Here is a 25,076-nt window from a genome sequence, read left to right as displayed (position 1 = left end):
TTTAATATGGCAATTAGACTACAGGCCGAATTTGACAGAGGGTTTCTCTCAAAAGCTCCACCAGCCAGGGTGCCGGTTTGGCTCGGTGGGTGAGCCTGGGATGAGTTAGCAGAAGCTATGACTCGTTTAACTTGGCAACATTTTCCCAGTCTTCTATTGTCCAATTTTGGGAAGCTTGTTTGGACTGTAGTCTCAGTTCCTGCTCTTAGCTGGCAGGACTGGCACTCAGTGTGGTCTTCTGCTGCTGTAGCCCGCCTGCTTCAAGGTTCAGGGATGCTCTTCTGCATACCTTGGTTGTAATTTGTGGTTATTTTAATTACTGTTGCAGCTTGAATCAGTCTGATCATTCTCCTTTGAGCTTTGACATCCTCACGGTAGTTTCAGCCAGAGAACTGGTGGTCACTGAATATTTTCTCTTATTGTCAGTGATAACAATGCAATAAATATTCTGAGAAATCGCACACTTATCCACATAAATAAAACACAGACTCAGTTTAACTCATTCCATATCAGCTGACCAAATTTAAGAAAAGTTCCCAGCCTCACCATCTCTGATTTGGCTTAAAATATTCCAGGATAATGATACACTTCTTAAAAGAAAAACTGGCAAATTTTAGCTCTCTAATGTTATTAATTTGTTCACTAAATGCAAAAACATAACTGCATAATTGTTATTACAAAGATATTAGAACTTAAAAAAGAAAAAAAACATTATTGCACTCAAGGAAGACACTGTTCGTGAACGCGCTGCGCAGCCCCTGTCCTCCGCGCATGCTCTCTTTAATCGCAGCGTCAGGAAAAGTTTACAAACACAATGGCTGAGGAGCAAGCTCAGACATCAAACGAAGAGCCCGTTCCTCTGTTCCTCATAACATCAAACACAACACAGCAGAATAAGAGGAAAAAGGTCGCCCACAAAGAGCGGGCTGAGGAGGGAGAGTCAGATGAAGCCAGGATAAACATCGGAGTCGCTTTTCAGAGGTGGAGGGAGATACGGGAACTGAAAGGGTTCAAAACTGATGCAGAGTTCGCGACATTTCTGCTGGACAGGTAATAATACCCCTAAATATAATGGTAATAATAATACCAAAGCTTCATTTCGTTTTGCTTCAGATAAAACACAACATACTGGCTGAAATGACGCATATCTTATGAGTGATGTTGCAGTGGGCTAATGCTAGCTTGTTCCCATTAATGAGGTTTGTGATGAGCGCGTGAGTGTGAGGGGTTGTGTCAGGAAGGGCATCCGGTGTAAAAAAAACAAAACAAAACAAAAAACAAAAAGAAAAAAAACTGCCAAATCATACGTGTGGAGCTACCCGATGTGAATAAAGAGCAGTCCGAGCTTTAGGAATAGGTTTACTGGGAGTGAAGCTGTAACACTGTGTGCGTGGAGTGGCGTGAAAAGTCAGAGGTGTGTGCTGTGTAGGATCTTGAGGTGTGCTTGATAGGTCTGCAAGGCTACAGCTGGACCATAAATTCCATATCAAAGATTGACATAGTCTCCTTTGCATTAAAAATGGCCTTCTTCTTTCGGCTGCACCCTTTAGGGGTCGCCACAGTGGATCATCTCCCTCCATCTGACCCTAGCATCCTCCTCTGTATGGAAATCTCATTTTTTATTATCTGTATGTTTGATTTGGCCGAAAGCCCTTTCTGATGTAGCCCTCCTTCTTTATCCGAGCTTGGGACCGGTGTACACTGGCTTATGCACTCACTTTGTGCTTGAATAAATGGAAAAAAGAACATGAACGCCCTAATCAAGTTGGAAAAACATCATGAAGTCTTAAGAAAGTTTTTGAGTTGTTGACATCGTACTCAAAATAATGGCAGACAAAAGTAAAGATCTCATGAATCTCATGTGCAAATGTTTGTGTTTCAAATAAATATTTTCCCACACTTAATTTGTAATATGGTAATGGTTTGTAACCATAGACTGTATATCAAAGATGGATGTAAGCACATCACCCAGTGCTCTGGAATGTGGCATTTTTAAGCCTCAACGTTAGTGCTTTGGCCATCATTATGTTTAGCAGAATTCAAAGTACGTCACTTGACCCCATTTGTGTGGGTATTCATCTATGCAAAGTGAAGAAGTGGGGGTATCCCTCCTACACAGTTGTCCTTCCTCAGTGTGTAGTGTGACAGTGATCACCCTATGAATAAGTAAATTGCTGAGTGATTGAAAATTTAGAATTTTGAACAGCGATGAGAGAGTTTACCAGTAAGGGGGAAAATGTCAAAAAAAGTCAGTTTATAAGACAGGTCATGATGGGTTTTTTTCTATGTTATGAGTTAGCTCTTGCATACTGTGCTTTTGTGTCATTTTTAAATAATTAGTAACCAGATGTAATTTTTCTGGATTTTAGTTTGACCTCCATGAATTGATTTTCTGCAGAGCTGCTGACTTTGAAAAGGAAGAGCTGAGTTTCAGTGAAGCAGAAAAACCTTCTGCTCGGGTTTCAATGTCAAGGTATACGTTTATTATTAATAGTATGTATTACTTTTTTAAATTAATTATACTGTCATCATAGATTATAATACCTAGGTCAGACATATATGAATACCTTGTACAGTTAGATCCTGTATTGACAGACATTTAATGTTCAATAAAACAGTCATAATCTGAATGAATTACAGACTTTTACAGTTTTTTAAAAAGTAGTACATTAACAGATTTACAGAAGTTTTTCTATACAGTCTTGTATTTTTCAAGTGCTCATATGTAATTGGACAAATTCACTCTACCTTAAATGGAATGCTTATTTTTCATGACTGAAAAATCAACTTCTCCAAAACAAGTCTGCATAAAACTGCCAAGCTATTTGTCATCCCTTGATGATGACTTCAATTTCGTTGTAATTCCCATACACACAATATTTACATCAACTTATGAGTGATTGCAATAATGACTGTTTTTCTTTCGCTGTAGTGTTGACCGTGCAGAGGACTGGGTATGTTCTCCGGGCGAGGACAAAGGAGACGTTTCAACATCAGAGGATGAGGATCGCGTCAGTGACGATAAGGATGAGGACTACATCCCTCCAGTATACGTTCAGTAAGCCCTTCGTTTAAAAGTTCAGGTTCATGAAAAGTTGTTTCATTTTTCTCACTGTCTTCCCTGTTCCTTCAGCACTGGCGGTGCCAGTAAAACTAAAATGCACTTGGATGCTCCAGAGTCTATCGGCAAAGGGGACGCTTCACGTGAAACTGCAGAGCCAACGGAGCAGCTGCCAGGGGGCACGGAAAAAACGAAAGTCCAGACTGAGGACAAAACTGGTTATCCTGCATCCATTATTTACCCCTGACTGATTTAAACACCAGCAGCAGTTCTGTGTAGAAGGATTTTATATAAATGTCTCTGGGTCGGGTGCATCAACAGATCGTTATGAAGCCTGGTCTTCACTGCACTTAGTTTTTGTTTGGACCAATTTGTAGGATAGTTTTTGTGTACAGCATCCACCAAACAAACCTAGTCTTAATTATACCTGCTGTTAGCATGTGAGTGCCCAGATCATTTTGGCTGTTGCCTAGCAACTCTAATGTAAATTTGTCATTTCAATGTTGCCAGCAACTCTGAAATAAGACAGTGAACAAAGTCAATGGAAGTTCACACTGATTATGTAAATCACTGACAACTCTGTCTTTTAACTTTAACATAAGTGTTACTTTGACAATATGAAAAAAGTCTGAGCTACAAGCCTTTCAAGCACATGCAGTGGGTCAAAATTTAGCTTTTTAAGTCGCCATATCGAGATCGCCCCATGAAGTTTTCTCAAGATCAATAGAATATTTAACAGATCTTTAAAGGAAGGAAGCTACAGTTTCAGAGAGTCACTGGGCTGAGTGGGTGCACTGGGTCCTAGTATGCAATAAATGAGGATTATTTTCAACTTTGTGTCGTGTAATGCTGCTTCCGAATTAAAAACAGGGGGGCCATGTTGGTTCAACCTCTTTATTCACAACAGAGTTCAAGCCAGTATTTTAAAAATGTTATTGAACACTTTTACACAGGAAAGGGAAGCAGGCCTTGAATTAATATAACCTGACAAAGTTTTTTACATATCTTTAATTTTTCTTTTTAAATTTTTTTTGCTTGAGGTGTTGAGTAAAACAATGTTACCATAACAAATCGGTTTATTTAAAGATGCTGTAGTTTAAAGAAGTTGTAGTTGTTAACAGCGTTGTTAGTGGATTTCTCAAACAAAAAGCTGACATGCGCTGTCCTTCTGAGGTTTTCTTTGTTTTGATAGCAGCACATCCCCACAAGTCACTGGAGAAAAGTTAAACACCAAAGTAGTCATTGTTTTCTCTTTAACTTGGTGTCTATAATGTTATGCTGATTTTTGTGTCATTTGTTCCTACAGGAAATGGGACCCATCATCATCTTGGAAACCAGGAAATGAATGCTGCCAAGAAACATCTCCAAGTGAGCAAATTTATACCTTATAGATTAAGACTTCTTAAACTGTTGATAGCTGTGCACCTATTTAAGGAGGCAGGGTGTGATTCAGGGCTACACAGAAAAAACTCCATGCATTAAAAACCTTTGCACAGCATTTTCAATGTGTCTGTTCAGAGGATGGACCTTTTTAAAGGGACCTACACTATTATCAGTGATCACAAGCTCCACAGTTTTATTATTGGACTCTCGTAGAACAGTTTGGAATTATTCATGGTTCAAAATAATCCCTGTCATCTTATACTTTACCTTGCAGCCCTTCAGTCCATTTTTTTGTTCCATAATGGACCCCTATGCAGAAAAATACATCGATAGTTGACAGAGTACCCGGGACAGGGTTACTGAAGTCCTACCTGGAGCCAGACCCAGGGTATAGGCTTGGGGACAAGCATTTGGTAGCTCAACCTGAAAAAGGATGATGTGGGTCCATCCTCTTATGGGCCCACAATTCACAGAGCAGGCCATAGGTGTTCGGTGATCTGTGGCAGTCAGAGGCCCTGGCTCTCTGATCCTTGGGTTACAAAACTGGTACGTGAAACGTCACCTCTTTGGTGGGGAAGGAGCCGGAGCTTTTGTGAGATACCGACTAGATGTAGTCAAGCTCACCTCAGTCCATGGCTCGGGCTCTGGAACCAGTTCACAGATGATTGGGGAGAGTGTATTTCACAATGAGTTTCCTTTGAAGACTGGCTGAGCTCTTCCTTAGATGTAGGGCAAGGAGCTCGGTCATTCCACACTGCTACTCCTCCACATAGAAAGGAGCCAGTTAACATGGTTTGGGGATCACCTAATGGGAGGAGACCCTGGAGTATTGTGCAAATATGAGAGCATGTCGGTTCAAAACCCAGATGTATCACCTAGAATGAATGATGCCTTTCGGAAACACCGTTAGAATACCCACATGTTGAAGTACCGCAACTTCAACATGTAGCACACCACAGCAAGTAGTTCTACATGTTGAAGTTTTTATACCAGATGCACAACCTCAAAAGGATCTGTGACTCCTCCTGACATCGTTTGTTTGTTGGCCAAATGTGATAACCACTACACTGTGGAGCCTTTGCTCAGGCACATGCTGACAGTTTAAAGCTTCATGTGTTCACAGTGGAAAACAGAGGAAGGCCAAAGAGCTGAAACACGGGAGCAGGATCATAACGCAGCACCTACAGGTAAGTTAGACTATTTTATTTTTATGTCATATTTTTTTTAGAAGATCCGATCGACAAGACACATAAGAAAATCCTCTGATGGCCATAAAAGATTTTTGATGTTTCGATTTTTGCGTATAAGCGTGATTGAATCAGGAGAATGTTTTTATGCACTTTAATGCAGCAGTAATCTAAACTGAGTTTTCCTGCTTTTGCTTGATGCCTTCAATACTCACACTAATGTTCTGAATATTATTGTTTTCAGGTATTTATTTTTGTTCGGGAGAATTTTTACGTGCCAGTCCAGAATCCACCAGTGAGCACACCGGCCTCGCTTACAAGACTGAAGAGATAAAACCGCCGCAGGAGCTTCGCAGACCGAAGAAGATCTACAAGTGTCAGACCTGTAGTAGAGTGTTCCCTCGGTACAATGCACTGCAGCGCCACCTTGTGATTCACTCGGGAAAAAGACCTTTCAAATGCTTCATATGTGGAAGGGGGTTCACCCAGAGTGGAAACCTCAAAACACACATGAAAGTTCACAGAGGTGAGAGGAACCTCCCGCTGTGCTCAGGACACTTTAACCACAAGCAGTCATGTGATTAAGTCAGTTGTGCTCATGTGAAAGCATCTGTCGAGTTTCTCCTCTCGTGTATCACGGTGTTTCTTCTTTATTTAATTGCCCATCTGTATCTATCAGTCACTGCGTTTGTTCCTCCTCACAGGTGAGCTCCCAAAGTGGACCTTAGTGCAAAAGAAGAGCGAGCCTAAAGAATCGCCTGCTACAGTTCACGTGTGTGGGGAGTGTGGAATGGACTTCCCTGAGAAACATCAGCTAGAGGAACACCGCGAGACTCACAAGAAACCCTATGCATGTCCCGACTGCGGCAAGAGATTCAAACAGGAAAATGGCGTTAAAATCCACATGCGCCTCCACTCGGGAGATTCCCTTTTCTTCTGTTCCGCCTGTGGGAAACACTGCACTACGGCTAAAATGCTTAAAATACATATGCTAACTCACACTGGAGAAAAGAATTACCATTGCGATCAATGTGGGAGGGCGTTTTCACGCTCTTCCTATCTAAAGTTGCACCTCAGAACTCACACCGGAGAGCGACCTCACTTGTGCTCGATCTGTGGTAAACGTTACTCCAGAGCAGATACTCTTAAAGCCCACCTGAGAGTTCACACCGGAGAGAACCCGTACACGTGTAAGATGTGCGGGAAGTGTTTCTATTATTATCAGGGTTATCAAGCACATGTGAAGACTCATAACAAGAAGCCAAAAACCGCTACAAGACCTCTGGGGAGACCAAAACAACAGCTAATAGTGGTAAATAACCAATAATGGGATTTTAGAAAAATAAGAAAATGTTACATTATTTTTGTTATATAATATACCTTTAACTCTCTACAGAGAAATCTCTGAAGTGGTTGGAAAAGCAGTGTAAATGTTATGTGTTTTTTATTCAGTTGCTGTTATTTGACTAGAACTGTGAAGATAAATCCTAATAATTGTTCCTGTGTGTTTTGTAATTGTAGTCTTACCAAACTCTTAAACTTAATGTTGATTAATCCATATACTGGAGACTCAGTGGATCTGATACAAGGATTTGCCATCAAGCCAAAAGCTTAATCCAGTGAAGCTAGAAATATGACTGTTATTTGTTTTTTGTCCTTGAAAACAATCAGCCAATCACGCCTGAACGTGAGGTTAGCTTACTAATCACATTACAGCAACTTAGTGCATTTACACTTGTCAAGATGACCTGTAGAAGATCAGATCGGGAAAGAAATGTGATTTAAGTGACTTTGAATGTTGTGCCGTTGTTGGTCCCAGACAGACTGGTCTGAATATTTTAAAAACTGGTCTACTGGGCTTTTCCTACACATCTAACCCTAGGGTTTACAGAGGACCGCCTGGAAATGACTAAAAAGTCTAATGGTTTTACTTTGAAATTCAGATTGTAAGGTCAGAATTTGATGGAAAGAACAGGAAACCATGGATCCATCCTGCTCAATATAGTTATAATTTGTTCTGTCTTTCATTTCATTTCAGTTTCAGTTTTATTTGTTATATGCAAGTTAGCACAGGGTCAACATTGCAATGAAATGTATTTGACGAGCAGAAGACAAGTCACTCAGCAGTACTGTACAGTAAAAAATATTTATAAAATGTAGTAAAAATTATAGTAAAAAAATGTTAACAGACTAAATATATATATATATAAATATATACGCACACTTGTATAAATGGATAAAGAAAAGTGTGACCATTAAAATAATAGCCTCTGGGTACTTAAATAAGTACAATATTTATTTCCTTTAAAGCTCCCATTTGTTCTGCCGTCGATTTCTCTAAACATTCAGCACCAGGGGTTTTTCTAAACACCAGCAATATGAGAAGCAGCCAGTTCGTGAACGCGCCGCCACACCCCTCAACCCTGCGCATGCGCTCTAGCTCCAAATCTTGGGGAAAAGTTTACAAACAATGGCTGAGGAGCAACCTCCAGCATGCGACGAAACGCCCGTCCCCCTTCTCCTAATGCCAGCACAACACAACAACACAACAGAGCCGGTTAACGAGAAGGTTACCGACAAGCAGCGAGCTGAAACGAAAGCGTTAGCCCGAAACAAAAACAGAGTAAACATTGGAGCTGTTTTTCTCAGGTGGAAGCACGTACGGGAACAGAGAGGATTCAAAACAGATGCAGAGTTCGCCACATTTCTGCTGGACAGGTAGTTACCCGTGCTTGAATCGTGTTTAAGGTAGCTAAGATGTTAAAGGTAACACGCCGTGGTCTATCACTGTCATGTTGTAGTCAAGCTAACGTTAGCGTCATCATAAAGCTAAAGCCACTGAGTAGCATAGGGGTTTGGTTTTGTTTGTTTTGTTTTTACTGTGAGTATCTGGTAGTAGTCCCGCTGCAGCCACTGCTGACCGTGTGCTGTAGTGAGATGGGCGTTTCCTGATTAGGCTCAGGGGGTGTGTCCTGCAGGGTTTGCGACGCAACAGCTAGACTGAAGAGGGAAGTGAGTGGTCCCAGGCTTGCAAAGCACATAGGCACACAACGGTAGCTTCTGATTTAACAGTTACCGGAAAGGAAAGTAAAACAAATAAAGTACAGCCGTGAGGTTTTTTTTGTATTACTTTGTTTTTTGCTTTAAAACACTGTTGGACTTTTTAATTAAAGCTCCGAATGTTGTTTGAAACATTTGTTCAGTTTGTTAGTGTGTCTTAAATCAGCCTCTCTTTACAAATCAGAAACTGTTTAAACAAATAAACTAGTCCAGATTTGGTCAGGTTAGTAGTCTCGCTCTGATGTGGGCTGTGAGAAAAGAACATAATAAATGCCTCCATAACTTAGAGCGATGGTTTCAGCTGTGTTAATAGTTAACCTCAAATATATGTTGCACTTCTACAAGATTTACAGTGCTATGTAAAAAATTTTGCCGCCTCCCTGATTTCTGAGAATTTTGCATATTTGTCAAATGTTGAAGAGTCACATCATCTATACATTTTAATATTAGACAAAGGTAACCTCAATTAATAAAAAATGCAGTTTTAAAATGATGATTTAATTTATTGACAGCATTTCTGAATGGAAAGGTTTCAGAAGCTGTGACCACATGGAAATGGAAATGGCACACAACGTGGCGCCTTTAATTTAACTTATGCTGGGTGCAGCTTGTTGGAAAGCAGCGTGCAAGCCTGCACTGACATGTGAAACAGGGTATAAAGCAGCGCATGTTGTGTTCATCAGTGTTTTATTGGGTCGTAACTGTCTAATAATATATTTTGCGTTTTACAAAATATTGACAGGACAGAGGAAATTACTTGTTTTCCACGTGAGGACAAAGGACATGGGTCGACATCAGAAGAGGAAACAGCAAAAGAGGATGGTTGCTATGATGATAGCAATGATCAGGATTACGTTCCCCCTGTACATGTTCGGTAAGGTCTGAAGCGGAAGCTTGTATCAGTGAAAATGACTCTTTTTTTCATTACCTTTTTTTATTCCTACAGCACTGGCTGCCTGAGTGCTCCCAAGGCAATCACCAAGCAGGTCACCATGCATGATGCTGTAGATGCAGAACAAACAGAACAGCCACCAGGAGCAGAAACAATCCACGTTCAGAGTGAGGACAGCAACACTGGTCATACTGGATTCATTATTTAGTCATGATTGTCTGGAAAACGGTCAGGTTTTCTGTGTAACCTTGTAAGTGGCTGTAATATAATAATGAGTTTGTTTATATAGGAAACAAGCCTTACCATCTGCTTGGAAATCAACACAAGGTTGGGAGAAAGTGCATCCTGTAGATGTTAAAAATCCCACCATTTCACAGCAAACACTACTTTCAAGCAAGAGAATTTAAAGCTCTCTGTGTTTACAGCAAAAACCTGAAAACACCTGTCCAGCAGATCAGTCTTCCCAGACACCAGGGGCTTCCTCCAGACCTCCATCGTATGAGCAGGAGCTCACTCCATCTGTCTCACATCACAACGTGCCAAAGAAAATAAACCGGAATGAGACGAACACTGACGAAAATCCCAGTGAGGACCACAGACCTGAAACACAGGATCACAGCACGGCACCCACAGGTGAAGGAGTGTTATTGAAAATGTATTAAAAAGACTGACAGACAGTACATGTGCTGCACAAGATGTAGCTAAAAATCATGTTCATGTCTTGGGCTTCACCAACATTCATTATGAAAGATGGTCCTTCTTTTTGTGGTACACATATGAATATTATTTTGAGCTTCATTTAATTTGTGGTTTAACTTTTTGCCTTCTGTCAGAAAGATATCAAAAGTAACAGACAGTCGATTTTTTGTCTTCTCCTTTTTTTATGCTTTATATGTCTGAAAACTATTGAAATAAGAGAAAGATCTACACACACTTTAATATCATAATTTGATTATAAATGGAACCCATACACATGATTCTTGCAGTGCAACAACTTCACACTGACAGATTTCTGTATTTATTCACTATTGAGGAGAAACTCTAACTCTAGAACCTACCAGTGTACAGAGCAGCTCCCAGGAGCTTTATAAACCAAAGAAGACGTACTACTGCCCGACCTGCGAAAGAATGTTCCCCCGGCACAACGCCCTGAAACGACACCTCGTGATTCACTCGGGAAAAAGACCTTTCAAATGCTTCATATGTGGGAGAGGATTCACCCAGGGCGGAAACCTCAAGACACACATGAAAGTTCACAGAGGTGAGAGGAACCTCCTGCTCCACTCAGGACACTTTAACCTGTTTCAGTTAGAAGTTTGTGGCAGTTGAAATTCTTTTTACTCATCTTTTACCGAGCTGCACAAAGAACAGTTAAAAAATGTATGGACTGCTGATTAGACTCGACTGGTATCACAGTTTTGTTGAATGCCTGGGTGTTTAGGCATTTTGATGTTTTGATGGTTTTCAGTATCTTCAAAAATACAGCTGCTCCTCTTTCGAATACTGATGTTAAGGTGATGCATTTTGCACGGCATGTGCCAGCAGAGGGCAGTCTCTACTGATCGAACAAGCATGAGCTGTGTAAAGATTACAGTCAGTTTAATAAAAAAAAAAAAAAATAGTGTTCACTCATTAATAGAATAACATCTTCCCAAAAATTGATGCACTCTCCTAAACTTAAAAAAATCCATTAAAAATGCATAAGAGCGGACACCGATTTGTAGATGCCGCCATGTTGCCCCACCAACTTGAATACAGTGGGCGAGATAGACATCGCTGTTCCGCCTAATCTCATTGTGGCTGTATGTGGTTAGAGACCAACCACATGTGTATTAAACCAATAGTCAGGGAGAAAAAAACTCATAGGTGTCCTTTTAATTGGTAACTGCACCCCTCAGATTCAAGATAAAAAGCATCATAACTTGCCGACGAGAACAACAACAATTCTTCAAGAGATATTATAACGAGAACGAACTGTCTCTCTTGCCTGATCCCTGAAGGCCACCTGCGTAGGCTGCGGACTGTTGATCTTCGCCTAATAGGCGAAAGGATACTTTCTCAGGCTGAACTCAGGACACACATACTGATACTCACACACACGTGTTTTTTTTTTTTTTACACATTTTGTTGTTTTTCCTTTTGCTACCTAGCCTGACCTGTCTCCCTAGTGTGAAGTTGTGTATTGTAAGTACGGTCAGCAAGGTTTGTCATCTCATAAATGCATTATCCAATCCAATCCAATAAATGTGTTTTATCATCTGAGAAAGGGTGCCAAAGAAACAAAAACATAAAGGAAAGAGAAAACATGATCAGCATCTGGACAAAATGTCATCTTCTTCCTCCTCAACTCTGACCTCTAAGCCGTCAGCAGAAGTCAGGTCTTTTAACACATGGAAATATCCGTGAACATGCTTATTTATTCTCAATATTGTCACAATTATTGTCGGCAGATTAAATATGTGATCCTCCCGTCTCCAGACAGTGAACAAAACTGATAAACAGTTTGACCACAATCACTAAGCATCAGAGTCCAACAAAGTCAAAGAAAGTTTCATTAATCCTGGCTAACAGCAGCTAACAGAGGTTAACAGCCGCTAACAACAGCAGCAGCTTACCAACAGAAAAGTTCAGGATATCCAACAGCTCACCTAAGTATCGCTATCATCGTATAGAGGTGAGTTTCAATGAGTCATTGACTCATATCGGACTACTTTTAAAAAGTTTTTTTTTTTTAATTCAGTTGACTGGAGTCAGCAATCTACTAGTGAGATTTTACACACTGTACCCTTTATTCAACTGAAAAACCCCCCGACTAAAAACAATTACATTATCTTCGTTCAGCCCACTGATGGTTGGTAGTTGCCACATAGCAGGATGAGTCATCATTTTCTCCAGCAAACATACTTACAAGTCATTGTGAACTTAACAAAACAACCAATGCCACGACCCAAGTTTTCCCAGAAGAGTCACACACTGTATAACATCATAAGCAATTTTATTCAGTTCACCTGTCTGTGAACTTGAAGATTTGGGGTTTTTTTTTGTTGTTGTTTGTTTGTTTACTTCATTTTCAATAGTGTACATGTTTGTATTTTTCACAGGAGAGCTACCAAAGTGGACATTAATTCAAGAGAAGAGCGAGCCTAAAGCATCTCCTGCTACAGTTCACATGTGTGGGGAGTGTGGAATGGACTTCCCTGAGAAAGATAAGCTAGAGGAACACCGTGAGACTCACTGGAAGCCCTTTGCATGTCCTGACTGTGGGAAGAGATTCAAACATAATAAGAGTGTTAAAATGCATATGCGCCTCCACTCAGGAGATTTACCTTATCTCTGTTCAGAGTGTGGAAAGACTTGTGTCACGATGGAAATGCTTAAAAAACACAAGTTAACCCATACCGGAGAAAAGAACTACCACTGTGATCAGTGTGGGAGGGCATTTTTGCAATCTTACAACCTCAATTTGCACCTGAAGACTCACACCGGAGAGCGATCTTTTCTGTGCTCGATCTGTGGGAAACGTTACTCCAGAGCAGATACCCTAAAAGTTCACCTGAGAGTTCACACCGGAGAGAACCCGTATGCGTGTAAGATATGTGGGAAGTGTTTCTATTACTATCAGGGCTATCAAGCGCATGTGAAGATTCATGACAAGAAGCCAAAAACATCCATGAGAACTTTGGGGAGACCGAAACAGCAGTTGATAGTGGTAAATAAACAGTAATGTGATCAAGAACATTTACAGCAGTCTGAGAAGCCTTTGATTATTAAACCTAAACAAAGACATGTACTCCTTTCTGTTAATGTGACTTCTGAGGTTCAAGAGATATATGCAAGACTCTGACCTCGTGCATTATGTATGCCAATTGATGTATTTTTATATCTTGCAAGTAGTATGCAATACTGTGCGAGCATGGTGTCTTGTCCCATCAGTGTTGTAATGAACGTAGCAGTCTGTTGTCACTTTAACAGATTCATCAAGCCAGCAATGATACATATCCAGTGTCTGAAAAGAGTTCATTTGAAATAAAATCTCTCAGATACTCGAGTAGAAAAAGTATTCCTGTAGTGTATTTTGTATGGTCACTTCCATTATCTGTAGTTTGCTCAATAGTTCTTAAAAAACAAAGTTGTTTGTATTTTTGGTTCATCCAAACTTGATCGTTGGATTAGAGTTTCTGAAACATGAAAATGAGCAAATTTGAAATGTGGTGGATTGGGAGAGTTGCATCACGGGTGTGCAGCCAACAAATCTGCAGCAACTGTGTGATGCTATCATGTCAACATGGACCAAAATCTCTGAGGAATGTTACAAGCACCTTGTTGAATCTGTGCCATGAAGAATGAAGGCAGTTCTGAAGGTAAAAAGGGCATCCAACGTGGTACTGAAAAGGTATGTTTGGCTTCCAGAAAGACTTTGGGTTATCTTATGCATAGACTTTCTAACACAAGTACATTAATGTTAGTAAAGCGATGGACATGGTCATCAGCAGTGCATAGGTAAGCTTTGAACAATGCTCAGTTGGTATGGAGAGACCTGAAGTGTGTCAAAAATATATTCCCATGTCATTACATCATGCCAGGCTTTCATGCGGTTTACAACAAGTTCTGACACTACTGTCCAAATGAAGACTTGTCAGACCAGACAACATTTCTTCAATCTTCTAATGTCTAATTTTGGTGAGCCTTGATGCCAGGAGTGACACCTGGTGTGTTCTTGCAGCTGTAACACAACCGCTTCAAAATGATAGTGTTGTGCATTCAGAGATGCTCTTCTGCATACCTTGGTTGTAACGAGTGGCTGAGTTACTATTGCCTTTCTAGCAGTTTGCAGCAGCCTGGTTATTTTCCTCTGACATCAACGAAACATTTTCAACCAGAGAACTGCCGCTCACAGGATGTTTTCTCTTTTTTCTGATTGTGTCACAATCAAAAACACTTAAACTGGCTTTCTTCCTCATTCTGATGCTGAGTTTGAAGTGATTTGATGCTCTTCTTCAACATGTACATGCCTGAATGCGCTGAGTTGTTTCCATGCGATTGGGTGAATATATATTTATATTTATAAGTTGTTGACAAGGTTTACCTAATGAAATGGCCAGTGAGTGCACATTATTCACGTGCATTTGACATTTGCAGCACTTGAAAAGTAAAAAAAATGTTGCATGTAAATAGAGACATAATTGAATGCGTCATAGCAGAAGCTCGTGAATGCATTAATCTTTGTATGTTGCATTTATTAGTGCAGTGCAGCAGAGAATGCCAATAGTTACACCTGTGCTTGACGATCCTCTTCTATTTAAATATTTAAGGAATGACTGACTGCTGTGCAGTTTTAACACATTTCAAAACTGTTTTGCATGTTTGCGTATTGACAAAAAAGCTCCACGAGATGTTATTACCGGGGCTTTTATTGTGATTTAAAAGGCCAACCGGAAGTTCCGACGATACTTGAAGCTAGAAGCTAAAGCTAGAAAGGTTGTCATCAAATCCAAACGCTTATTTGCCGTAACTCATTAGTTGACATTAATTTGACATACTGTGTGAACACATGAGCATGAACCTAAGAGAGACGTAGAAATATTTCCAGGTCGTCTCCATAAACTTCTGTCGAGCGACTACTTTATTACCTGGGGGAAAAATCTATGCAGAGGTTGGTCAAAATGTCTATTGTCTGTTGTTAAGTGTTAGCTAGCCGAGTTAGCGTCGTTTGCAGAGCTTAGGGGAAGTCTGCGCAAATTTATCACATTTAACGTCCGAGCATGAAACGGTGGGACCTGTTATTAGTTGCTGAATATCGGTTGTGGCTTAAGGAGGCTGATAGCTACCTGCTAAGATGAGCATAGCTGGTAAACGTTAGTGGCTAGCTGTTTAATAACAGCAGATGGAGGCAGAGGTGGTGGCTGACCAAAGCGCTGGTCACCGCCGCGTCACGACTCACAGGCATCATTCAGCCTGAGGTCAAACTGTCTGTACTACTGTGTGCGTCTGCTCCGACTGAGATGGCTTTTCATTGCCACGACTTATATACACCAACAGGTCAGTCAGTCAGTCAGGCTGCTGCTTAACTTCAGTCAACATTAACGTGACACTTCATGGATGGAGACAGATTAGCCCCTCCGAGCTAATGCTACTGAGCTAGCCGAGACACTCAGTTGCCACAGATGTATGAGTTCAGCTTCCCCACTGCAGACCACTTCAGAGCTTGCTGAATTATTTTATTTATTTATTTATATTTACACAGAATTCACAGTAATATAGGTCACTAGAGAGGCAGCTCAGATTCAAAGGCCCAGCCTGGTTCACCTCCTCCACAGAGCAGCATCTAAGCTGCCCAGGTGTCCTTGAGCAGGACGATGGAGGCAGTTTGCTCACTGTGACAAGAATGCCTTTGTTACTCAGATCCAGTTGTAGATGGATCTAAACGTAAGCAGACTGCAACCAAATGAAGAGAACATAAGTCACTGTGTGAGCCCCAGTGGGTTATTTGTGGCATTAAATGATATCAACCTTATAAGGTAATCACAGCTGGGTTAAATAAAAATCTGTGCCTCATTATGAAGTGTAATAATATCAGAAACAACACTGTAATCATTTGAGATGCCCCACTTGTGAATTTCTGTACCCATACTAGTTTTTAATACCAGTGTTTTCTCTTTAGCTGTTATTCTGTATTTTGTGCCAGAGAAATAAATAAATCTTCATTTTAAAAAAACAAAAACCTCTTTCTGCTCTTCATCACACTGTCTTTGAACATTTAGCCAGCACAAAATTGATGACACAACAGATAAACATCGGCCACTGCCAACAGTAAATCTCATCATCTGCCAATCGCAGCCAGCAAGAACACTGGCCAAGGCCGATGTCTGCCTGATATATTAATGCATTTGTAATACACATCTATTTTATTGCTGTCAGTATGTCATGCTTAATTCTGATAAACATTTAATCCTAATAAGAAGTACCTTGAATATGGTTTCTGCAAAGAAATGTGTTTTCTGTGTGGTCTGTGCTTGTGACATTTTCGTTATCACCCGAGTAAACAACTCCTTTTTTTTTTCTTTTTTTTTTAAAGCTCCTCAGTAAAATGTCCCGTGATTGAGTTGTATGTATATTAAACTGTTTGAATCTGGGTATTTACATATATATATATATATATATATATATATATATGTATATTTATAATTTTTTCCTTTTCTTCACGATGTGCTGATCCAAATCAGGAAATGAGAGAAATTTATATTTATGATAAATAAAACTACTCTGGCCAAATCAGGAAATTACATTTAGATGTCCCTTTGTAGTGTAATGCTAAAATACTTGTTATGCTTTTGCTCTCATTATTTCAAATGCATGTTTTAGACCTATAATGTAGGGGCCAAAAGGAAAGAGTCTAAAACAAGTCTGATGCTATTGGCCAACTGCAGACAGTAGTTTGGTGTGAATTATTATTTTGGTGTTTGTTTACTGACAGTTCTTCACCTTTATCAGGCTGTATGTTTGAGAGATGGGCTCTGAAAACCCAGAAGACTTTGGTTCAGTTGTGATCCTCACTGAAGATGATCAGCAAGAGATTGGAGGGCTGATCAACTCTGATGGTGAAGAAGTGGATTTCTCAGATCTGAGTGAGTAAATAAAACAACAGCAAAAATGAACCAGCTACAAGAAAAATAGAAACCAGCGATGTTTTAAATACTGTGTGAGTTGTAGGAGTTTTGATTCTTGTGGTTTGTGGTGATTTCCTGTGTGAGTCATGTACCTTCCTTTATTATTCAACGTAATTCAACACAGTAGCAATACAACTGTGTGCTGAAAATTGGAGGTTGTCACATTAGGTGCATTTGTTAATCTAATTCATTGGACAGAGAATATCATCTGCGCATGTCCTCTCCTCATTAATGGCCTATCAGAAAAGGCGTTTTTGGCTTTCTTTCTCTCAGATTTAGTTAGTTTCAAAGAAAGTACAGTTTTAGACCTGCAGTGTTTATTCTGTTTAAAATCAGACTGTGGTTTGTTGCAGTTTGTTTGTGCAGATGTGAACATGGTGATCATACGCTGGTGTGGATGAAAACAGCTGGACCGAGACCCTTGGTCTCAGTTCAGTTCCAAACAAATTGTAAAGCGTTTTATTTATAGCATGAATGCAATCTGACCCAACTACCAGATATATCTTGCAAGTTAGAGCTAAACACTTCCCTTTAGCCATGTATGCTTTGCATTCTGGGATGCGGGTGGGTACCATAGTACATCAGTATGGCCTATCAAGTAGCTGTGATATGAGCATAAATTCTCCATCTTCTCCACTCATCCAGAACACAGCACCTTCTTCCTGTATTTACTTTGAGAAAATAAGTGGACTGGATATTCTCACATGATTTGTAGTGACACATTTGGTTCCTCTCTGTGAAAAGAAACCAAATCACAGGAAAAAGCTACAAGTTTACAAACTCATAAACTGATTTACACCAGAGTAAACAAACTATAGAGGGAAAAATGCTCTAACATACTTCTCAAGAAGAATTATTTCCAAAGGTCCTGCACCTGCTCCAATCTGCCACTAGTTTGTTTGTTTTTTTGTTTTTTTGACAGAAGCATAGCCTGCTTCTGAAATTGTTAAATAAATTGTTAAGAGAAAAACTAAAATAAATGAATATAGCCACTTTTGGATTTGGGCAAAAACAGTAGTGATAATGTTAGATCTAAGATGGGGAAGTAGCCATCACTTGTGACCATCTCAACTTCACAAAGTCTGTCTGAGTTTATTTATTAATTTATTTATTTTAGACACTCACCTCAGTTGGTTCAGAATTTTAATGTTGGTCATGAATCATGTGACTGTGTATCTGGTGACAATCAGCGAGAACAATGCGATCCATGATTAGTTTGACTAGTGAGCAATCCTCTTGCTCTCATTTTGATTGCTCAGTGGCTGCTAATCAGCCAGCCCCGGCACTTCCTGTCTCGTGTGTCCATGTCTGCAGGCTGGGTACTTTGCTGTTGATATCCTAAAGCTGTCTCTCCAGAGAGTCTCTTCCTCCACGGTAAGACAGATGCCAGCTTCACTGACAGAACTTGTTGTACGGTCCAAATGAGGACCATCTTCAGCAGCTACATTCTGAGGACGTGGAGCTGGAATCTGTGTGCAGGATGAAAGCTCATTGGAGAGGCTACTGACTTTATTGTTTAATATTTTTAGTTATTTAGTAATTGTTTCAAAATTAAACATTGGCAGTTCCCTCGCCCAGTCAGCTTTATAGACAACATCTGGTAACCTGATTTCTGAAGTGCTTGTAAGCATGGTGTTAGTTGTTCACACAGATTCTTGGTTGCTGATCTGTTCTTTGTGTTTCCACAGGAGTGAGTGCCATCCCTGGCGTCATACCTGCAGATGCTCCCTCAAAGACATTTGGTCCAAGCGAGAATGAAAAACCGCCTTCTCTTCACAGCTGCTCAGTATGTGGGAAAGACTTTCCTTATGCCTCTAAGCTTCAGCGTCACCTACGTACTCACTCGGGAGAGAGGCCTTTCCCGTGTTCCATGTGTGAGAAGAGATTTCCAGAAAAGGGGCTTCTCATGATCCATGAAAGGGTCCACACTGGGGAAAAGCCATTCCCTTGCACTTTCTGTGAGAAAAGATTTGCCAGTCAGGGGGAGCTCCGGCTACACCGGCGGACACACACTGGTGAGAGGCCTTACCACTGCTCCATCTGTCTAAAGAGCTTTTCTCGTCACTGGCACTTGAAAACGCACTTGGAGGCAATGCACTCTGAGGTTGTCGCAGGCTTTACGAGGAAGAAATTTCCCTGTTCAGACTGTGAGAAAAGCTGTAACTCAGCTGCTGAATTGAGGGATCATCAGAGGACTCACACTGGAGAAAGACCCTTCCAGTGCTCTTTCTGTGACAAACGCTTCGCCTTGTCAGGTACACTTGTAAGACACGAGCGCCTCCATACTGGCATCACGCCTTACCACTGCTCTGACTGCGGAAAGACATTTGCACAGCAGTGGACCCTGACCACACACATGCGGACTCACACGGGAGAGAAACCGTACAGCTGCACGCAGTGCGATAAGTCTTTTGTTGCTCCTGGAGAGCTTCGGAGGCACACCAGGATTCACACTGGGGAAAAGCCGTACACCTGCGCAGACTGTGGGAGACACTTCTCATTGGCAGGAACTCTCAGAAACCATAAACGGTCATGCACACAGAGCAAGAAGGAGTCGGATACAGAGGTTGTCTCAGACTTAGTTCAGGCTGCAGCTGATGAATCTTCCCAGCGAGATCTGGCCAGCAGCATCAGCTCTGAGGTAGTGGCAGTACACAGATATGCAAAAGTAGTATCTCTGTGTTTTATTTACTTCCATTTCTTCTTCTGAAATTGTGTTTTTAGGTATCTGTCAGTCAGACTGTGCCTTGTGCAACTGAGCCCACTTCCTCAGAGGGTTTTAAAAAAGCAGCTCGGTCTGAAAATACCCCGGAAGGACCCATCGGCCAGCCGGACGACACTGCTCCCACCCCACATATGAATGTAATCGTGAAAGAGGAGGAAGAAGAGGAACCATTGTGCGGTAAGTAAACATGACATTCCAGATTGTATTTTTACGCATTAAGAGGAGTATAAACATGGTGGATCAGCAGTGCTGTTTTTGTGTTGTTGTTGTTTTTCCCAGTGGAAGAAACTCCAGAGCAGGTGTCTGTTGGTGAGGACTGTACCATACCAGAAGAAACTGAAAAGCAGCGTCAAGAAAGCAGCACAGATATTAGTATTACAGTAAAGGAAGAAGAACAGCAACCTCTCAATAGTAAGAATACACAACAGCAAATCCTACCGCTAATGAGTAGTCACTAAGTGGGATGTGGGTAACTAGGTTATCTAATATCCCTTTTCCACTAGTATCTACTTGACTGGGCTCGGCTCGACTCGGTTTTTAAGGTTTCCCATTAGGAGGTAGTAACTGGTAATCAAAACCGTCATTTTTGAAACCCGGCAACAAGTGAAGTGGCCACAAAAAAACAATACAGTGATACCCGAATCTGAAAAGAAAAACACACACTGAGCAGCAGATATACCATCGTTTTGTCATACTCCCTTGGTGTGGCCTTTGAAGGACTTTCGCTGGTGTTGCTATAACGACTCCGAGTATACTAGCTGGTTCTCGATTGTAGTGGAAAACAACCAAAACTGAATCAAGTGGAGTTGAGCCAAGTAGGCACTAGTGGAAAAGGTCTGTGTGATTTCTAAAGTGGCTGGGCAAGAATATGTTCTTTTTTCCAGATTTAGAGCAGCATTAAGTAACACTATATAGCAGTTGTTTAAAGTGGTTAAAAAAAAGAAAAGGTAATTATAGGTTATTGTTGCACAAAATTCTTCTGGGCTTTGACTTTGAATGGTGAAAGCTGTTGGATGAAAGCCTGTCACTTTTTTAAAGCAGCAACAACATCTTAAACCAGTAATTTGCAAACCGTAAACTGAGAATATTTACCTTAAAGTTGCACCTGACCTCTGCAACCAACACATTGTACAAGGTGCAGCTCTTAAGGCCTTTCCACACGGAACGCTTGGCATAAAAATGACACAAAATTCGATGATGAGCTGGTCTCTTATCTTCCTAAACAAGAGAAGAAAGAAACACAGATTCTCAGTTCATCCAATTCTCACGAAAAGGCAGCAGCAGGTGTCCAGGAGTTGAAGCTGTATCACGGCTGCTCTCGTACATATTTCAGGATGTCAGTGGAACAGTTTGAATTCTTGTTAGCAGAGTTGGAACCACATATGAGGACGTAGAAAAATCATTTCAGAGAGCCAAGTGAAATGTGTAGTGTTCAGCTGTGTGTCTGAGGTAAAATGGTATTTATTTTACTATTTTTCATGTCATGCATATTTAATACGCGCGATTTGAGCTATGAGCACACTTGTTGCCAAATGCAGCAGATTGATCAGATCTGTTTATTCGGATCCGAAACACGTCCGGTGTGAAAGGATCTTTACTTTGAAGATGACTGGTCTTCATTTTCAGTTCGTGTTGCACATTTTACATTTACTGCTTGCTGCTTAGTTTGTGACGTTTGCAAAGAAGTCAGTGTCTTACAAACTATGGGCGATTATGGCACTTTGCTAGCGACCAAAGCAATTGCAACAAGTTTTCAGTGTAGCATCGCACACCTCTTTGTGATCAATTTCACACTAGCGACTGCTCTAAGACTTTGCAACCACGGGTTAACAGATGGTGACAGACTGGTCTCCAGGCTTGTGTGAGGTCTCTAGGCTTTATTTTACTAGTTAAAGTCTTCACTCCTGAATGAATGGATCCCAATGAAATGATTTACAGACCAGTACGCACTTGTTTTTCTGTTTTTATAGCGAGTATGGTCTTCACGGTTTAACTTTTTGTTTGTTGTTTTTGGTGGTTTCAAATGGCTTGTTTCAGCTCTTCATGTTTACATTTCCACAGTGTCTGGAAAAGATCCCGAGCGTGTTGCAAACAGTGAAAAAGAATGCCCTTCAGCACCGCCAGTGCGGGGACAGTCAAATAACAACATACCAAAGAGCTCTTACTGCTGTGGCCTGTGTGGAAGAGACTGCCACAAGATGTCTGCGCTTCAGATCCACATGCGAATTCACTCTGGAGAGAAACCGTACCGCTGCACCCTGTGTGGGAAACAGTTCACCCAGAAAGGGCAACTCAAAGGTCACTATAAAGTTCACACAGGAGAGAAACCATTTTCCTGTCCGGACTGTGGGAAGAGCTTCGCCCACTCAGGGGCCATGAACAGACATCGGCTCACGCACACAGGAGAGAGGCCCTACCACTGCTCCGTGTGCGACAGGAGCTTCAACCAGTCCGGCCGCTTGAGGGAACACGAGAAAATCCACTTAGGCGAGAAGTTTGACTGTCCTGAGTGTGAGAAGAGTTTCACACGAGCGTCAAGCCTAAAGAACCACTTCAGGCTCCACACAGGAGAGAGGCCGTACGGCTGTGACATCTGTGGGAGAGGCTTCAGCCGCTCACAAAGCCTGAGGCTTCACAGACGAAAACACGAGCAGATTCAGACTGAGGAGGAGTCTGCGTTCAATATGAGGAATGATGACTTCTCACAAAGCGATGATAACTCTCCAATTAATATGTGCATAACAGACAAGAAAGATGGATGATGTATTTAAAAGACATGTACCTATAGTATTATTAAGACTTCAGACACAAACAGGAACTAGGTGATGTGGAAATAAGGGACTACCTCTGTGATTAGAACTTTATTCATACGTTTGTGTGGTGTTACACACTAGGGATGTGCAGCACTAGTCGGGCAGGCGACTACATGTTGCTTTTCTCACTAGTCATCGCAAGAAATGTTAGCGCTATAAGCAAAATATTCATATTTTTTAATGTGTAATGCCAGTAAACTGTTCTAAGGTGTTATGTAGAAGTGTAGCCCCAGCAGCACGCCTCTCTTTCTTTCTGTGACAAGAACCTGAAAGCAAGCAATGTGAAAAACAAGCAGACGACAGACGCACTAACCAGTGCAGTATGGAAGTATTTTGATCTTTTAAAAAAGTGAACAGCTGCATGTAGGCCATGGCAGAAACTGCCACTGGAGCGGTGCATGAACACAGTCTGCACAGACATGTGGACGTTTACCTGCATGGACAGAAAGCTGCTGGTGCTAGCATCGTTAACGTTAGCCACACTTGGTAAACGAACCTTGTACACTAATGTTGTGTGTGCAGTGCTGGACACAGCTCAGCGTCACACATTTCAGCTGCATTATAATATGGTTGAACATTTAAAGAATGTGATTAGCTGTTTTAAATGGGTCTCAAGTACACAAGCAGTATATGTGCGTCTACTAGACTGAAATTTTACTGTCACAAGTTTTTTTCTCACATTGGTTGACTGGTCCGATTTTCTTTTCATTTGTTTTTTTCCCAAATTTACATGAAAAGAATACTAACTTTAAAAAATGTAACTCCCTGAAGAGTGTAGACAGGCTTCTAAATAGATACACACAAGGTGATTTTCAGTAACACCAACCAAACATATTTCTACTAATTTATGTAACATCTTGGAAAGTGTTTAAAATTCTACATGTTGGAGGTCACTTTTACGCAGCTCTGTCACTCATTACCTGTCCTGGAGCCACTGGAACAGTCCACTCACACTTATTATTATGGGTGACTAATTTAAAAGTCTGTGATTACACTTGTTTTTCATGCAGTATTTGTTATCAGGCTAATAGTGTATATGGAAATTTGGTTGAATATTTTTGTACTAAGCGTTACATTGGCCCATTAAGCAGTTTAAGAATCAGGTGAATCTGAAACTTCTTTCGGACATTTACCCAGAAATGAAACTCAATGTCATGAAATAATCAATAATGAAGCCAGTCTTCTCTAAGTGGTGAATGCTTATTAAGTCTTGTTTTCAATTGTTACTTATGAGCCAGATAACAATTCGGGTTCACCTGATTTTGTCGTCTCTTAAAGGCCGAGTAACCGTCATGATTAAAGGTACCATCCTCTAATTCTGTGATGCTAAAGGCAATAATTTGAAGCCACGTAGGTGGTTAATTATGCCATGTGCTGCCTCTGTCTAAATGTATGGGACATGTCATGTTGAATAATAAAAGTTCTAAACACTACTTTGTTTGAGATTTCATGACCTGAATATGCTAGGCAGGTTTAATATTGTAGTTTTTGCAAAGACCAGAACGATGCATTTTATGGCAAACTTGAAAGAACCTTGCAGTGACAACATGCGGAATAAAGTAACGTGATTACCAGCTACAGTGAACAAATAATATAATGCATATGATTCGGAAAAGCAACGTTCTACAGTGAGTGAGTATGTTTACTCTGGAATATATTTTGATCATTTAATTTGAGCCCCATTAAGCTACTTAAGCAGGACTGTATTTTTTACTTAAAGTTTTTTTAAATTATTTTTATACTTTGCAAAACAATTATCCAACACAAAATTCTGTTTAAACTATTGTGCATCACAAGTTTCACAAATGAAAATCTGTAAATCATATTTCTCCACCTGAGACTAAAGATTTTTTAATATGGGACCGCCATTTTTCTACGTTTTTTTAAAACTGATTTTCTTTTTTTGTTTACATTTTTTGTTTGTTTGTCTGCCTGTTTCCTTGAAATTGGGGAAATAATTGGAAATTTTGAGTTACTAAGTTGAAATTTTGCAGTAATAACTTGAAATTTTTACTCATGTTTTTTTCAGTCATGTTAAGCTGACGCTCTTAAATCTTAAATCATGGTCATCTAATCGCCTCCACATATTGCCACCACTTTCACAGAAGTCCCAGCTGCTCCTAAAGGCAACACCGCTGAGAGGAAGCCAGTTGTTCTTCTGACCAGTGTCAGAAGAAAAAAAATAAAATTACCGAGCGTGTTAGTGATCTTTTACATATATATGTGTGTGTGTGTGTGTGTGTGTGTGTGTGTGTGTGTGTTCAACAGGAGATATTCGTTTGTAGAGC

The 25,076-nt window shown here is 40.6% G+C and overlaps 2 protein-coding genes across 17 annotated transcripts; both read left to right on the top strand.

Annotated features, from left to right (window-relative positions):
* The first annotated feature begins 610 nt into the window (after nucleotides 1-610).
* On the top strand, nucleotides 611-13,643 carry LOC102076881 (zinc finger protein 184). 13 transcript variants are annotated; one of them, XM_025907703.1, is made up of 13 exons: nucleotides 611-1,050; nucleotides 2,399-2,473; nucleotides 2,933-3,058; nucleotides 3,134-3,279; nucleotides 4,368-4,429; nucleotides 5,568-5,631; nucleotides 5,876-6,157; nucleotides 6,336-8,349; nucleotides 9,434-9,565; nucleotides 9,638-9,750; nucleotides 9,873-9,910; nucleotides 10,009-10,844; nucleotides 12,685-13,643. In XM_025907703.1, the coding sequence occupies exons 1-8, from the start codon at nucleotides 815-817 to the stop codon at nucleotides 6,956-6,958; spliced, it is 1,614 nt and encodes a 537-aa protein (XP_025763488.1). In that variant the 5' UTR covers nucleotides 611-814; the 3' UTR covers nucleotides 6,959-8,349; nucleotides 9,434-9,565; nucleotides 9,638-9,750; nucleotides 9,873-9,910; nucleotides 10,009-10,844; nucleotides 12,685-13,643. The 13 variants fall into 13 exon arrangements, with proteins under 13 accessions (XP_025763488.1, XP_005461740.2, XP_025763487.1 ...); XM_025907700.1 differs by having other exon boundaries at nucleotides 636-1,050; nucleotides 6,336-6,943; nucleotides 9,430-9,565; XM_025907702.1 differs by lacking the exon at nucleotides 9,873-9,910 and having other exon boundaries at nucleotides 635-1,050; nucleotides 6,336-6,943; nucleotides 9,430-9,565.
* Nucleotides 13,644-14,604: 961 nt separating this feature from the next.
* LOC102076594 (zinc finger protein 250) lies at nucleotides 14,605-24,221 on the top strand. Of its 4 annotated transcripts, none has more exons than XM_005461682.4 (6): nucleotides 14,605-14,627; nucleotides 17,075-17,208; nucleotides 18,939-19,891; nucleotides 19,975-20,152; nucleotides 20,255-20,386; nucleotides 22,037-24,221. In XM_005461682.4, the coding sequence occupies exons 2-6, from the start codon at nucleotides 17,091-17,093 to the stop codon at nucleotides 22,735-22,737; spliced, it is 2,082 nt and encodes a 693-aa protein (XP_005461739.1). In that variant the 5' UTR covers nucleotides 14,605-14,627; nucleotides 17,075-17,090; the 3' UTR covers nucleotides 22,738-24,221. The 4 variants fall into 4 exon arrangements, with proteins under 4 accessions (XP_005461739.1, XP_005461736.1, XP_005461737.1 ...); XM_005461679.4 differs by lacking the exon at nucleotides 14,605-14,627 and adding an exon at nucleotides 15,001-15,236; XM_005461680.4 differs by lacking the exon at nucleotides 14,605-14,627 and adding an exon at nucleotides 15,027-15,061.
* The last annotated feature ends 855 nt before the right edge of the window (nucleotides 24,222-25,076 follow it).

The sequence above is a fragment of the Oreochromis niloticus genome, linkage group LG6 (assembly GCF_001858045.2).
Source record: "Oreochromis niloticus isolate F11D_XX linkage group LG6, O_niloticus_UMD_NMBU, whole genome shotgun sequence".
In the NCBI taxonomy this organism is placed as follows: Eukaryota; Metazoa; Chordata; class Actinopteri; order Cichliformes; family Cichlidae; genus Oreochromis; species Oreochromis niloticus.
Note: the sequence above shows the minus strand (reverse complement) of the source record. Positions and strands in the feature narration are given on the sequence as shown.